We start from the raw sequence: 16523 nt of genomic DNA, 5'->3' as shown, positions 1-16523 counted from the left end.
AGTTACAGTCGCCAAGATGGGGACGCAACCTAAATATTCTTAGGAAGACAGATAGATAAAGAAGCGGTGGTAAACGGTATACGTATATGCAATGGAATATTACTCAGTCATAAGAGGAGACGAAATACTGCCATGTGCGACGACATGGATGGACCTCCAGATAAACATGCCAAGCGAAATAAGCCAGACAGAAAACGTTGAAAATCACACGATATCACTTATATGTGAGATATAGACCTAAAAACAACAAACGAACAGGACAAACAAACAGAGACTCATGGACATGGACTATAGACTAGTGGTTAGCACAGGGTAGTGGGTGGGGAGAGGTGGGAGACAGACAGGGTAAAGGGGGTCAAATATGTGGTGACAGAAAGAAATCTAACTATGGGAGGTGAACACACAGTGTAAATATATATATGCCTTACTGTTAAAGTATACAGCTGAAACTCATTGAATTTTATTAACCAATGTCGCCATAAAAAATAAATAAAATTAAAATATATATATATTTTTTTTATGCAGTCACATATATTAATCTTTATTTTCATGGTTTCTGGATCTTGAATCTTGATTTTTCTAATCTTCATGCCAAAGTTATAAAAGCATTTACCTATGTTTTCTTCTAAAACACTTAGGGCTTTAATATTTTGTTTTAAATTCTTGATCTATTTAGAGTTTATGTTGGTACATGGCATGAAGTGTGAATCCATCTTTTTATCTTTTTTTGAATCCATCTTTTTAAACATAAATTGTTACCAAGTTATCCCAATGTCTCTTTATCGAAACATCCACTTTACTCCACTTTCTTGAGCAGTCAATTCCATCATAAACTAAATTCTAGGTTTGCATCTCTTTCAAACCTTCTATTTTGTACCTTTGGTCTAATTATACGCTACTACAACTTTTTTTTATTAGAAGCTTTATAATGATTTGATATCTGGATAGCCCCTCTTGTTTACTCTTCCTTTTCAGGTTATTTCCTGGCTCTTCTTGCTTATTTACTTTTCCACTGGAACTTTACAATAAGATTCTCTAGATTAATCTTTTTATTGCTATCTCACTACATTTATAAAATAACAGAATTGACAATTTTATGATGTCATCTCTTCAAGAGTATCATGTGTTTCCATTTGATTCAGGTATTCATCTGTGTCCTTCAATATTGTTTTTTCTTTTTCTCAGAGAGGTTTATCCTAGATATTTTAACTTTTTGTTGCTATTGAAAAGTATTTTCTTTCATTGTTATATTAGGATATTGAATTCTGCATATTAATTTGTACATGTTTCTTATGGTATCTAATGTAATTATTTTCATTCTGAATTATTTTCTTTATAGTAGTTTTTCATTGATTCTCTTGAATTTTCCAGATATATAGTCCTATCTTCTTTAATTTTTATCCCTCTAATTTTTTTCTCTTATCTAATTTTATTGGCTAACTAATAATTCACCAAAGGTGTAGTAGTGCACATGTTTGTTTTGTTCCTGAATTTAATAGAATGTCTCTGATATCTCCTAAGTAACATGATGATCTTTGGGGGAAATAGATAGATATAGATATAAATATAATGTTAAAGAAGTATCTATTGGTTCCTATTTTTTTTTAAATCAAGAATGTGTGTTGTTTTTTCAAATGCTTTTTCAATGTATTAGACAATCATCATATATTTTTGCATAGATATGTAGAAATGGTGAATTGTAACAATACTCTCTTATTGTTGATTTCTCTTTTTATTCCTGGGGTTCTATCTTTGCATCCTCATTCATAAGTAAAATAAGTTTGAGTTTTTCCGTTTTTTTGTGCTCTCTGTCAAGTTTTGCAGTTACTGTTACTCCTGCTTAAAAAAATAACTTGGTAATTTTCATTCTTTTTCTATGGCTCTGGAACAATTTAAATAGTGTTGGAAATATCTACTCTTCATGTTTGGTATAATTCCTGGAAAACTGATTTTTATATAAGAATAGATTGTTGCTCTATGAGCATACAGTCTGGTATTGTGTTTTAGTTATTTATGCTATGCTAATAAGATGTACTAAAATGGAGCTTACTGAGTTTAGAAAACAATTACCAATGCTTATGCTTATTCTTTTATTTAATACTATTTATTGTAGATAATTTTTAAAATATAAATTTGATATGTAAATAAAAATAAAGGCCTCAGTTAAGTAAGGGAAAAAATAAATCTTAAATTGGACAGTCATTATCTATTAATGGTCCTTGATAGATATTTACATATTTACAGGACACTTATGAATCAGATTCTAGTGCCCGATAAGCCATTGATTTACTGCATAGACTTGAGCAAGAGGTTATTCTCTCTCTAGAAGTCTAGAACGAGGACATCCATGGACTCCTAGAAAAAGCCTAACAAGTTCTGGAGAGGGGGATGAGAGCAGAAACTAGGCACTATCCTTGGTTCTAAATCATTATTTTATGCTGTTTCTCCTAAATCCAAAACGAGTTCAAAACTGATCTTCATTTTATTTGTTTTGTGTTACATCTTCATATAAATCTTTCTTCTTTTTTATATTCATAACAGCCACTCCTCTGGAAAATCTGGCAGAGATGTGCAACTTCTTGCTCCTGGCGCAATGTATGCCTCTGATAAAAGATTTCCAATCTGGATGAATGTCAGAATCATGTAAGTAAGCTGGATAAAAATGCACACTATGAGGTGCTATCCCCAGATATTCTAATTTATTAAGTCTAGGGTGGGGAACCGGGTACATTGTACTTTTAAAAATAACCAGAAATACTGATGATCGGTGCAATTTGAGAACTGTAAGACCAAATGGTTTTTAAGAGCAATGTTCCTGGATTTTTATATGTGGTACTGCCTCCACCAGGGGGTGTCAACAAGGGTTCATTTGTAAATTACTCATCACCAATATAATTGTACCATTTTCACTTTGTACACACAGGTCTGCAGAGCATATTTTCAGGATTTTAAAAAAACGAGCATATCTCCCTGTATTCTAGCATAGAAACTGGCTGATGTCAAGTAGGCAAACCATAGTTACTACCTGAAAATAAATGTTGCTGGAGAGTCTTCTTATGTTCCAGGCCTTTCTTGGAGTACACTGGTCTAGTAAGGGGAGGTCTGCTAGACAGACTCAGCTGAGATTCAAAGTCTTCGCAAAAGCTTTGAAGATCTTAAGAAAGAAAGAAAACTCATGTTATTCTGACATGTTAGTTCATCTTTTCACCACTGAAAGAAGGCTTCCACTTGGAAGAGACATTATTTGGAAGTTTGAAGGTATTTCCCATTCAATACAATTCTTCACTCTCTATATCTAGGTAGCATTTTGTTTGTATTTCTTTTATGGTACGTAGCATAGCTGTTTAGTAAACATATCTGTACATATAGCTCATTTCTATGGTGTAAATATTCCCACCATGGACAATTTCAAGCTGCCAATGTGATGTCACCAAATGAAGAGTTGGGAAGAAATGCATAATAGCACAGCATTTTATAGTGTTTCCACCATATAGATACAATAGATGTAAGTAACCTCATAAGCAAAGACAGTGTTAAAATGTAGTAAATAATCAGCAAGAGGTTTCTATTTATTGCATTTATTTTTTATATAATTTTATTGTAAGTTTATATGACTTAATTTTTAATAATGACTGTGTTTAGCAGCTGGCTCACAAAATTCTCGAAAATGTAATAACGAGCCAATAAGAGCTAGGTACTGCAAGGTACCCATTCCCCACAAATTTTCTTTTCATCTTCTGATGTGAAAAAAATTGCCTATTATAAGACACTGATTGGGGCTTCTAATTACCCAACAAAATTTTATTATATATAGAAAGCAGGATACTTGGAGATTCAAAAACCACAGAGTTGAGTGGGTGTGGGAATTTCAAAGTCACAGGAAACAAAGGAAAACCTGTTTTAATACGAAGGTGCTAAAGAGGTAGAAAGGATGCGGAGGGAGGTACTCTCCTCCTCTTACCTGGATCTGTGTCCATCATCATGCCTATCCACTCCTCAGTTGTCAGGCTGCAGATGTTCTCGCCCTTCACCATCCATGATTTGGGAACTTCTGAGAACACTGCACAACAGGATGGCTGCACTCTGATCACACAAACATAGCCGTACAGCTCTCCGTTGGCTACAACATCCAAGCTTTTGAATGTGAAATTTATCTGGCACTGGGATTGGCAAAAACAGACATGAGGTAATTTGCGGATTGCGTCTTCTGTTTTCTTTTGCAAAAGGTCAATGTTAACATTTTCTTTAGCACATCCCAGAACTCTCTTACTCTTATCATCCACTCCAATAAAAAGATAGCCTTCCCCAGTGTTTGCAAACGCAGAGATGTACTTTGGAATCATGTCCGTTACATACCCTTGGATGTGTTTTGTAGAGAACTGTTTAAACTCTACATGTTGAGACTCAGGAAAAGGCAGGATTTCACCATATTCAAGCTGGTCTTTTTGGAAAATTAGGTCAGCAGGATTTAAGTTATGAAGTTGCCGATGTTCAACCTTGCGAACTTTACAAGAAGGTTCTTCCTCAAAGGTTTTTGCGTTACTTTTCTTGGTTTTCAGGAAATTAAATGCCTCTCTTGAATCCATGAGAATCGCAGAGGTGCCGGATCTAAGATATAATGAAGAACTCAGGCTGCAAATGCGGGGATTGGTGGAACCGTCTTCGGAGAAAGGGCCACTGTTCCAAGATCTAACAAAAATGTAAAAACACCTTCCTTGCTGCTTAGTCTCAAAGAAAGCCTGCAAATCTAAAGACTGAATAAGGATTCTCAAAGAGTCTTCTAAATCCAGTCCCATCTCCACAAGATGCTCATCGTTGTTTGCCATTGCCATCCGAATCACTCCTCCTCCTGAGTTTAATAAAGCACATGCAGCCTGTGTAATTTTCTTTGCCTCTTGCTCTCTCTGAGTTTTCTGCAGCTTCTTTCTGTTTCCTTCACCGAGAGTTATTCGTCCTACGTTGATGACTAAGTCTGGGTAGGATAATTCTACCACCAAAGATGAATTATGGTTTTCCATGTTCATTCTGTAACAGAAACCATGAAAACTCATATCTCACGTTAAGATTACATAATACATTATTTAAAAATACATTAACTTATTGTAAAATATTTTTGAGTCCCTACTAAATGCAGGGATTAGAGATTAAGTGGTAGATCAAGAATCAGCATAGCCTTGCCTCTCAGAGCTAATCATCTAAAAGGAAACGTGGTTAAATAAAACAGTTGCAGTAGGGAGGGTTTTGCAGTAATCTGTGAGATGATGATGCCCTGAGCCACAGTAGTGGCTGTGGGGATGAAGAGAATTTGAGCATATCTGAGAGATAGGAAATAAAATTAACGTGGATCTGAACTGACCAGATAGGAATCAGGAAAAAGATTAAAGTTTAGTAACTGGGTTTTTTGGCTTCAGTGACTGGGTGGTTAGTGGTACCACTTATTGGCAATAGAGCAATGATTATTGAAGGTAGGTGATTGATAAATGAGGATTCACTATCTTAGTCTTCTTTCCACTTTTGTGCATATTTGAAGTTTCCATATGATATTTTTAATTGACTTCTATTAAAGTTTGGTAAGTTTTAAATTATTCATAACATAAAAACTAAAATTTTTACCTCCAAAAAAAGTTAAAAGGAGAGTAGGGAATATAAATTTAGATCATTAGTAAGAAAGTGATTGAACTTTGGACTACATGCATTCTTAGGATAGGGTGGGAAATGAAGATGGCCTGGGCAGGGGGTGGACCTGATAAATGGGGAAAAAGAAGTATCAATGGATTCTACATCTTTATGATGTCAAAGAACCTGAATTTGGAAGTGGCTGAGCAAACCAATAAAACTCAACAGTACCATGGTGAAGAGAGGGCTCTTAAAATGCTTAGGATTGTGTTGCCACCTGCACAGTCATTTTTCTCTTTTGCTTCACTATAGGCTGAAGAATGTGATCAAAACATTTCATTCTGATTTATTAATTCAGGAAACATCCAATTCGTGTTTACTGTGGGCACACTAAGTGCTGTGAGAGACACAAAGAATCTGTCTGTTGGAGATATATGGTTTAAGTCACATGAAATTACCATGATATGGCTTAAGCAGTATGTGGAGAAAGATCCATAGCCCTAAATGCCTATATTTGTAAAAGAGAAAAAGTGTTTTCTTCAAAATTTAAAGAATTTAGAAAAAACTAGATCACAAAGGAACACAAACTAACAAGAATAATAAATGTAAGAGTGGAAGGAAAATTACAAAGCAATTATTTGATTAACAAGATTGAGTTTTGTTTTGCCTGTTTGTTTTTTGCATTTTAGACAAGCCACTAGCATCTTTATTATTTAAAAGGAGCTCTGAACAAACAAAAGAGTGGCTGATGCAGGTGTGACAAGGAACATACAGAGCCATGTTAATTTTATTTCTGAGCAGTAAATTATTTGAAAGGCCAAGTCATTCACAATCTCACTCATCTGTCTGATATGTTCCTTGTGATAAAATTTACATTTATAACTATCTCGTTCTATATTTTATGACCTTTAAAAGTCTCCTCAGATTATTTATACAAAGTGCCATTTGAGAGACATCTGAATGTCAAAGTTTTAATATTTATTCATGTGGACATTTTCCTCAAGTATTGCATGTTAATTCACTTCCTTGGATAAATATTTTCATATTGGCAACTCCTTTCTAAAGCTAATAAGTCTGGATTATTTTGTTTGGCATTGAAACCTTGAGAGCTCCTAATCTTTTATTTTCATTTTAAGACCTAAAAAAAAAAAAGGGGGAACTCTGGTAGATTTCTTCCTTTAAAATAAGATTTTGTTCCACTGAAATTTGAAAACATAAATGGTTTTAAAAAATAGGCAGAAAAGCAAATTAGTTTAACAAAAAATTGAGAACTCAGATAAATCAATTACAGAGTAAAACATCAGGACAGTTATCAAAGGGAATTTTAGAAAGTACCTGGCTCCATTGGGTTTACTGGAGAACTTTTTAAACTTCAAAATAATATTTCTACATTATTAAATATACATTGTTTGACACATGAAAAAATATGGCATGCTACAAAATTCCGTCTTATCTTTGTTTTATATATTTCATGAATGACATTAAAAGGACAAACAGCTCAGTATCTAACAAGTTTTGGACACTTGCTAGAACTGGCTCTGGCTATCAGCTAAAATATACAACCTATAGGTCTTTGAACCCCTGCCAGAGTTAGCCCTGGCTATTAGCCAAAACAACCCTACAAATGCAAGCAGATCCTAACAGCCCCTCTAATTTTTTTCTTTATCTCAAGCTTAAATTCACAGACCTGGGAAAAGATACCAAGACAAGCAAGCCTCAAGTTAATTAATCACATTCCAGGTGCCTTGCTTCAGATAACATCAAAGAAATTCAAGCTTCTGCTACCTTTGAACAGCTATTTACAAACACCAGCTGCCTTGCCCTCTATAACCCATAAAAGCTCAAGCCCCTTACCCTTCCAGTGCAGCGTTACTCTTAATGTTTGGCCCCTTTCCTTGCTTGGAAAGTGAATAAACCTTTTACTTTACTTCTTGACTTTGTGAATTCTTTCACACCCCATGGTACAGGCACCCTAACAAACATGATAATCCTTTCATCCACTTCTCCCTTATCTCTTATGGTCTTAATAATATCAGAGGTTTTTACAAATTGTAAGCATCAAATAAACAATTTTGCATTGTTTTTATCATTAACAGATCTATAAACCTTTGAGGTTGTTGTATTTGTTTCAAAGGCAACATTATTTATCAAGCAGATACATATCAATTAATTGGACATTTCTCAATTGTTAAACATTTGGATTGTCCCAATTCTTAATAATGCTGCACTTACTCAACAAATATTTAGTGGACATCTATTATTTGCCTGCATTGTGCTAAATTCACAGAAGTGTGAACAAATGTGGTCCCTGCTCTTGAGGAGCTGTTTAGAGAAGGTAGATATTAAATAAATGACTACTACAGATAAAGGTTCAGAATGCCAGGGATGCTTAGAATGGAACCAGTGTTCTTATCTGGCAGTTGGAAGGGAGATGAATTCACAGGCGGCTTTCAGGAAAAGTAAAATTTTGAGTTAAGATATGAAGAATGTAAATGAAGTGGAGTTAAAATTAGGTGAAGAAGGGTGGTAAAAAACTTTCCAGAAAGAAATAGGAAGGAGTATGTCAAATTCAAAGGACTGACTGAAGCACAGAGATGGAGGGACAGAGAGGTAGGAGGTGAGGCTGGAAAGGGGATCAGGAACCAGATTGTACATTGTCTGGTGGTCCCTTTAAGGATTTGGGACTTTATCCTGAGACTAATGGAAAGCCATTGTAGGATTTTAAGCAGGAAAACACAGCAATAGATGTACAGTTTTTACAAAGTTCTTTATGGCTGCAGCATGAAGAATAGTTTGGAGGAAGCTACAGTAATTATGGAAAAGACCTTTTGGGATGCTATTTCAGTAGTCCAAATAATAGTCCAAATAAGAAAAGATGATGTGGACTAAGGTAGCGACAGTAGAGATGAAGAGGAGAGTGTTGAAAGATATTTAGAAATAATAAATTTAAGGACCTGGTAATTGATGGGAACTCACATCCATTATTTGAATTGTTTTTCTTCTCCCCTAACCCAAATGGATAGGAACCAAAATTAGCCTATTTACCAGGAGTTGTTTGAGACTGCTTCTCACCCTAGATTAAAACAGGTAGCATCCACACAAAAAACCTGTACACAGATGTTTATAGCACTTTATTCATAATAGCCCAAACTTGGAAGCAGCCAAGACGTTATTTAGTAGGTGAATGGATAAACTGTGGTACATCCATGCAATGGTATATTATTCAACGCTAAAAAGACATGAGCTGTCAAGTCAGAAAAGACATGGAGGAAACTTAAATGCATTATGCCAAGTGAAAGAAGCCAATTTGAAAAGGCTACAATTCTAACTATATGATATTCTGGAAAAGATAAAACCATGGAGACAGTAAAAAGATCAGTGATTGCCAGGGGATGCGGGGAGGGAGAGAAATGAATAGCTGGAGCACAGAGGAGTTTTAGGACAGTGAAAATCATGGATACGTGTCATTATATATTTGTTCGAACTCATAGATGTACAACACCAAGAATGAACTGTAATGTAAACTGTGGACTTTGAATGATTATAATATTTTGATGTAGGTTCATCAATTGTAACAAATGTACCTCTGGTGGGGGATATTGTTAGTGGGAGAGGCTATGTATGTGGTGGGTGGGGCAAGGGGAATTCTTTGCATCTTCCTCTCAACTGTGCTGTGAATCTAAAACTGCTCTAAAATATAGTATACTTAAAAAAGAAAAAGAAAAAAAAAAGATAGCTAAGCCAAACAATGAAAGAGAGATATAAGATCCAAATTTGGGGAGAGAACCAAGGTCTATGCCAAAACTTGAGTGGCCATAGGCAGAAATTCCTATCAAGATCTGGGATCAAAAATTTTGATGTAAGAAGACCAAGTAAGTCAAGTCCAGATAAAAATTGGGAGGATGCTAGGAAGGGTTATGCTTGTGCCTTTCCTTATAGGCTGAAATAGCTTCTTTATTGAGCGAGGCACTGTACCAAAAATTTTACATACATTATCTCATTGCCTCATCACAACAAATACTATTATCTTCTTTTTACCAAGGAAGAAACAGGCTAGACAACATGTTCAGAATCACATGGATAATGTTTTGCAGTCAGTGATATCGGACTTTAAAGTCTAGTGCTTCTTATCAAAACCTAAATTCTTAATAATCATGCAAACTAGTTTCCTGAATTATTAGGCCTCCCACTCCTGGGAGGGGTCAGAGGGCAGGAAAGTTTTCAGAACTTTTTGATAGTATAACTATTTTAGCATAATCTCCTTGGTATTGATTATAGCATTCATTTTGTAAAACATATGACAACAACCCCACCCAAAATACAGGTCAATTTCTAAGAATAGGTAGGCAAAAGTCATATATAAAATGTTGCCAGAGAAAACACCTCAACACATTAAAAACATTTTTAGACCCAGGAAAGAGAAGCAGTTCTTAAACAAGACAGAAAAATTACAAACCATAATGGAAACAGAGGTTACCTAGATGAAAATTTAAACATTTCCATATGACAAAAGATACACAAAAAGCTCTTAAAACTCGACAATAAAACAACCCAATTTTTAAAATAGGCAATACATCTGAACACCTCACCAAAGATACAGATGCCAAAAAAATATATGAAAAGATGTTCCACATTACATCATCAGGAAATTGCAAATTAATACAGTGAGATACCACTACATATCTATTAAAATAGTAAAAATCAAAACACAATTTGAAAAATGGTACAGCCACTTTAAAAGAGAGTTCAGCAGTTTCTTACAAAATTAAACATATTGTGACCACATGATCCATTAATTGTGCTCCTTGGTGTTTACACAAATTAGTTGAATACTGACGTCCACACAAAAACCTGTACATGAATGTTTCTAGTAGTACCTTTATTCATAATTGCCCAAACTTGGAAGCAACCAAGATGTTGTTCAACAGATGAATGGATGTGTTCAAGGAGACAAGTACAGTCATTTTAGCACTGTTCATAAACCAAATTTTGGAATAGCCTGTCCATCAACAAGGAATGGGGAAACAAAATGTGGTCATATTTATTAAAAGGAATTGTATGAAATACTGTAAGAGAATAAACTAAAATACACAGACACGCACACACAAATATTAAAAACTCAAGGTGCAGATTCATACCACTTAAATAAGTTAAGCATGTACACACAACAAAGGTACATATTATTTCTGGAAATGTGTATGTAAAACTGTGTGCTAACAATACTATAAAGACATACAATAAACTCAGAATCCTGGTTGCCTCTGAGAAAAGGAGAGAAAAATCAAACTGGAGATGGGAGGCAGAGAACTTCAAATTTATCTACAATATTTTATTTACTAAATTTTTAAAAAGACGTGAAGTAACTATGGCAAAATACCAACAGTTGTCCATTTGAGGTAATGGGGTAACAAAAGAAGTGTTTGCCATATTATTTTTGTGCTTACTTAATTCTGTTATTAAACACACACGCACACACCATACAAACCAAATTGGGTTTGTCCCAGAATATCAGATTGTACAAGAAACACCATGAAGCAAAATATTACATTTGCAATTAATAAAGTCCAAATTATCTCAATGAATACAAAATTTGATATTTACAAAGTATTCTAGGGAAGCATTAAGAACGTAACAGGAAGATGTTTCAGCATTGGAAAGCATTGCGGTAACACTACGCGGAGTTCCTCTCCCGCTGGGGCTCTCCCACACTCTCCCTCTCCCTCCCCGCCCGTCAAGCCTCACGCTTGAGCACTTCCATCCTGTCAGCCCTGCGCTTGCGCTTCTCGCCTCTTCCACCGGCCACACAGCGTCCGACCTCAGCAACGTTCCAGCCGAGCCCCGCCCCCGAGGCTCCTGCAGGACAGCGGAGGCACCACAGGAGAAGCTTGGGGTACCGGGGCCAGAGCCTGTGTATGTCTGCATGAGAGTGTGTGCTGGTTTGGAAATGCGGCGTAAGGAATGGCCGGGGGTAAGAGGAGCAGTGCCTTTGCATGTGGGCCCAAGAGGAAGAATGGAATAGGGAAGTAGGGTGAGAAAGTTACAGTCCACAAAGAAACAACAGACACTGGACCTAGGAGACCCGCATCTCGAACCTGGCTCTGCCCCCAGGTATTACACTACCTTGCATTTTCACAGATGAAGACTTAAGCCAGAGAAGTTATGGCCTGCTCGGAATGTGTCGTCCCCCCCACCCCACCCCGCCCACCTCAGTGCTGTAATTATGGTCTCCAATAGTTTTGTTGTTCACATACATACAGAAATAATTCATTTAACTTGGATCTAAAAAGTCATCTTACACTTATGGCTGAATAAAAGCATTTGTTGTAAAAATGTGTCTGCCAAGCGATGTCTAGAGAAAATGTCCAGAATATATATAGGTGTTGCCTTGTTGTAGCCACCAGCCCACGATAGACACACGGACCACCAGAAACCAGTGAGTTATAGGAAACACACTCTATTCAGCCAGCTGGGTCTGCCAGGGGTACGCAGACCCCAAATTAAGCAGCCCCGAAATGTAGATGTACAGGGTTTTTAAGCCCTAAACCCCATTCCTCATTCTGTCTGAACACAAAAGTCTATTTTTCTTCTATTTACTGTCAACCCACAGGTAGGTTGTGCAAGCGGGGGTACAGAAGCAGAAAGCTTATTGTTAGAATGTTATGTTCCCATGGGCGATAGCCAAGCAGTAATTTTCCAGCCAGCACAGCCTGTTTCTAGCAAAATAAATATGTTGTTACAGATGATTGCTTTCCTATTATAGAGTGGCAAATATTTCTCAACTAGTAACCTGCTGAAGTATTCAGTTATTCATTTGTGCCCCCCATCACCAAAAGGATTCAAAGAAGCAACGTAAATTGGGCAAGTTCACTTTCCAGTGCTTCTAATGTTGGTAAACAAAATAACCACATGTAATCTGGAAAATCCAACTGGGTCAGAGCTTCCCAGTCAATATGTCTTAAGTTTCTCCTGAAAACGAAAGTACATATTATGAAAAACTGACAAAGAATCCGAATAGTCATTCCTTCCCGCCAAAACTCTGGCTCCTCCCTGTCCCATTTGAAAGTTCCTCAGAACGTTTGATCAGAACACTCTATAACCCTTTACACCTGGGGTCTCTAACACCCCCTGCACAGCAGTGGGGGAGCTAGCAAATCTTCACCTGTATTTTCAGCAGCTCCACAGCACTAGCATCACCGTCTCAGCTCCACCTGATCAGGCATTAGATTCTCATAGGATCACCAGTCCCTGGTGCCAAAAAGGTTGGTGACCGCTGCTACACCACTGTCTACATCATATACCTCAGCCAGGTTGTCTGGTCTGGAATTCCGCATCCTGCGTCCCTGGCCTGAGAAAGAAGGTGAGTCCATCTACAGATCAGTTCTCACTGTCTATTTCACTTATTTAAGAAAAGCGTGGTTGTGTCCACCTCAGCCTCTCTTGCCTAAATATATAGGCAAGATATATCTAGAAGGTTTATAACCATAATGTATTTTCATCTTAGAGATTTTTTAAATCTCTTTTTGAGACCATCGTTTCTGTTGAACAGGCACAGCTTGGGTCTTTCCGGACAGTCTGTACTTACCTTGGAAATTAGAAGATTCCTCAGCATAGGGTGCTAGTGAAAACTGGAGTTCTGACCTGTTCGTGTGTCTGCCACTTGACTGAGGACGATGGTCACTTTCAGACAGAAGAAATGAAATTTCAGCCCCCTGGAGAAAAGCAAGCCCAAGAGGAATGGATTTCTCTGAAAGATGAACTTAGACTGTTCCCTTTCTAAAGTTGGTTTCTCTGAAAGCTGAGATCTTTTAGGTTTCGATTTCCCAGAAGACTAAATTAGAATCCTCTTGCCTCTTAATGCCTGCCTTTCTGACCTCAAGAAAGAAAAAAGCTGTTTCTTGTCTAAAAATAAAAATTTGCCATTTTAATAAAATAAAAAGCTAGTTAGTTCTGGCTTGACTCTAAAGGAACTGTGTATCACAAGGAGCACTTTAAACTTCTTGGTGAACAAGGCTACAGTAAAGCCTGTTTGGATACACACCAAACTATTATTAAGGATTTAATAATAGTTTCTTGAAAAGTGTCCAGTGGCGAGTGGAACTGTAAAGAAGATGGAGAGGGTGAAATTGTTATTCTGAACAATAAGCCTGAGCTAAAGAAATATGGAATGAAGTTAAGAAAAAGAAAACAATGCTAGAGCCAGGTAGAGAAGCAGTATATCTCATTGACTTTCTCAGTTTTTCTTGTAGCCTCTAAAATCCTAACAGTTATAGCTGAAATTTCTGCTCAGTTTCCTGTTTTTGAGTTGACGGCTCATGCTGTTGTTATTGTCGTTTCTTCTACTTAGCACTTTGACCTGCGGCTTCCCTCCACAGCCCACACAAATCACACTTCCTTTGAGCTTTTGCTTGGTTTCTTGTACGGTTTCTTTCTGGTGTCCATCCTTATAGACTGCAAGAATTATTACACTATGGATTTAGTAATCATTTCTAACGATGAGAAAAGGTGTTGTGCACTAGGGGAAATTGAGTTTGAGATGTCATGAACCAGTGTTTTGTGCCGGTCTCAGCCTGTCAATAACCAATGTTGTTCGAACCAGTCCTTGTGATTCTTATTATTATTGCAAAACGTCCTTCCACAATAACCATCAGTAACTTTGAAAAACGTAAAGTTATTACTTACAGGACCTGGAAATTACACATCACACTTGCAAATACACAGCGAGGTTGCGGGTGGAGAGAAAGAGCGCCCTGGCCTGGGGTTTCGCTTTTCCTGGGCTTGAGGGTGGAGCCCAGGATTTCATGGTCTCGTGATTGGTGAATTTAAAACACAGAGCGGGAAAGAAAGAAAAAAAAAAAACGTAAGAGCGAGAGTTTAAAATTCAGGAAGGAAAGCGGCCCAAATGGTCAGTTATGAAACCAATCAAGATCTCTAAAACAAAGGAGCCTCAGTGAAGGGAGGTGGCCTGGCTATTTGAGATAGTCATCTTTGAAGTAGATGCCTCTTTGAAGTGGATGCCTGGCAGTCAAAGCTTAAGTCAGTCACTTACATTACAAAAAGAAAAAAACAACCATTACAACCTCGTTCTTAATCTTAGCTGGACCTTTCAGCAAACCTTTTTTTAAAAATGCAGATTCTAGGGCTCCTCCCCAAACATGCAAAATCAAACAATGAATCTATATTTTTAAGATCCCTGGGTGATTCAATGGTTAGCCAGGTTCAGGAACTGCTGGACGACCATTTACTGTCTCCTATTATCACAATCTCTAGGCCCACTATTCATGGTAGACTGTCAGAGAAATTACTTGTATTACAGACTACTGCACGAATCCAATTTATACCAAATCTGTTTCCAATATGGCCAGCATTATCACTCCGTGACCTTACCTACATGTGTCAAACAGAGTGGGTAATTATCTGATTGCAGAAAAGTATTACAACCTACAAATTACCCCCAGAGACATAGCATTTTTTGAAAAATCATACTTAAAAAGTGTCCAGCGAGAAAAACCCAGTAGGGTCCAGAGGATGTCTTAATAACCATGTTCACAGAGGATTAAGTATTGTGTCAAACCCTGTGCTAAGCATTTCATGGTAACTTGGTTATGCCTAGGAAGAAACTAAGCCTAAGAAAAGTCAAGAAACAATGTTGATAAAGTAACTTCTCCCAATCACTGAGTCTTTGATCATATACCAGGCACCGAGAACTTATTTTAGTAACTACTGGTTGTTGACACTTCGGTTTGTGCCAAGCACAGGAAACAAAGCATTTAAGCTTTACAACAACTGAAGGATATAATATTATTTTCATTTTACATAAGAAAGATCAGTTAACTTGCCCAAATCACATCTGGGCCTGTATTTGAACCTTGTCACATTTGACTCTGAAACCCACACTAGTACATGAGTGCCTCAAAGCTCAGGGGTACCCCAAAGCTTGGTGAAATGGAAGCTCTGGTCATTCCTGGGTGGGACTCTAAGTAGTGAATGGGTGTTTTTCCTGTTATCCAAACACGGACCCCACCCATTTCACAATTCAATACAATGTTTCCCATAGGATCTCCGAATTAGTCTCAAACACCTGCCCTAGAGCTGATGAGGGGCCCAGGGATCTGGAATTTTAACAATCACACCAGGGGATTCTTATTAGGCAAATTTGGAAAACTCTTTAGGTAGCTTTGGACAAGCAAAGAGAGATTTGTTTTACAGACCTCCTGGATTGTGCTCCTGGTAACTGCCATTTTTCAGGGAGGGCACAAACACCAAAGAAAGCCAGGCAAGAAGAAGGCTTCTGTCCTAATTATGTTACTTTGTTGCTGAGTTCCCTAAAACATCTTCACTCCACCCCACCCTCATATTTCATGGAATTTGGTGAAGAGCTTTCTTATTTTTTACTTGCCTATCACTGTGTTCCTTTCTGTAGGTGTAGGGCAGGGCAGAGAAACCAAATGCAGCATGAGAGGCTCTTCTGCACAGAGTCGCACCATCCTAGGCTGCAGTGTGGAAAATTTCTCATGTGCTGTATGGCAGACTACAGACTGCGAATGGCTTCCAGAACAATCAAACCAAACGGGATACAAAATGGAATGTACACTATGATTACAACTCTGCTAAAATATATCTGCCAATGGACCAACACTGGAAATGAATAAGCAAAAATAACAGCTGTGTGATATGGTGGTAAGAATGAGGATGAATTTTCTTTTGTTTATTTTTCAATCTTTCTGTGATGTCACAAAGACCTAGTAATGAAAGGTATATTTAAGTTTCTTAGTATAGAACACGCTTTTCTCTAAACATTTCTGTTACGTAAGTCATTTTAGTAATTAATTGGTTTTGTAGAAAAATTTTAGAAAGAGTAACCATGTTGCTTAATATCACAAATATTCTAAGAATACCCAATCCTGGTC

At 37.1% G+C, this 16523-nt stretch overlaps 1 protein-coding gene and 1 long non-coding RNA gene across 9 annotated transcripts in view; one reads left to right on the top strand and one right to left on the bottom strand.

The window, feature by feature from the left end:
* Nucleotides 1–14607, bottom strand: part of SLFN11 (schlafen family member 11) — a 20975-nt gene extending 6368 nt beyond the window's left edge. Inside the window, exons 1-4 of one of the 5 annotated variants that reach the window (XM_015599161.2) lie at nucleotides 14296–14601; nucleotides 13199–13325; nucleotides 3962–5025; nucleotides 3026–3154 (exon numbers count right to left, since the gene is read on the bottom strand). In XM_015599161.2, coding sequence (XP_015454647.1) covers nucleotides 3026–3154; nucleotides 3962–5024 — 1192 coding nt within the window. In that variant the 5' untranslated portion in view covers nucleotide 5025; nucleotides 13199–13325; nucleotides 14296–14601. Of the gene's footprint in view, nucleotides 1–3025; nucleotides 3155–3961; nucleotides 5026–12224; nucleotides 12583–12775; nucleotides 13326–14295 lie in introns of those variants that run through there. The other 4 variants (XM_006924950.3, XM_015599160.2, XR_003043911.1 and 1 more) reach the window with 4 other exon arrangements.
* Nucleotides 12838–16523, top strand: part of LOC102880640 — a 24956-nt gene continuing 21270 nt past the window's right edge. For all 4 annotated transcript variants that reach the window (XR_001518034.2, XR_001518033.2, XR_003043913.1 and 1 more), the window contains exons 1-2: nucleotides 12838–12973; nucleotides 16037–16293. This is a non-coding gene — a long non-coding RNA (uncharacterized LOC102880640). The remainder of the gene's footprint in view (nucleotides 12974–16036; nucleotides 16294–16523) is intronic.

The sequence above is a fragment of the Pteropus alecto genome, unplaced genomic scaffold (assembly GCF_000325575.1).
Source record: "Pteropus alecto unplaced genomic scaffold, ASM32557v1 scaffold98, whole genome shotgun sequence".
NCBI classification, from domain to species: domain Eukaryota; kingdom Metazoa; phylum Chordata; class Mammalia; order Chiroptera; family Pteropodidae; genus Pteropus; species Pteropus alecto.
Note: the sequence above shows the minus strand (reverse complement) of the source record. Positions and strands in the feature narration are given on the sequence as shown.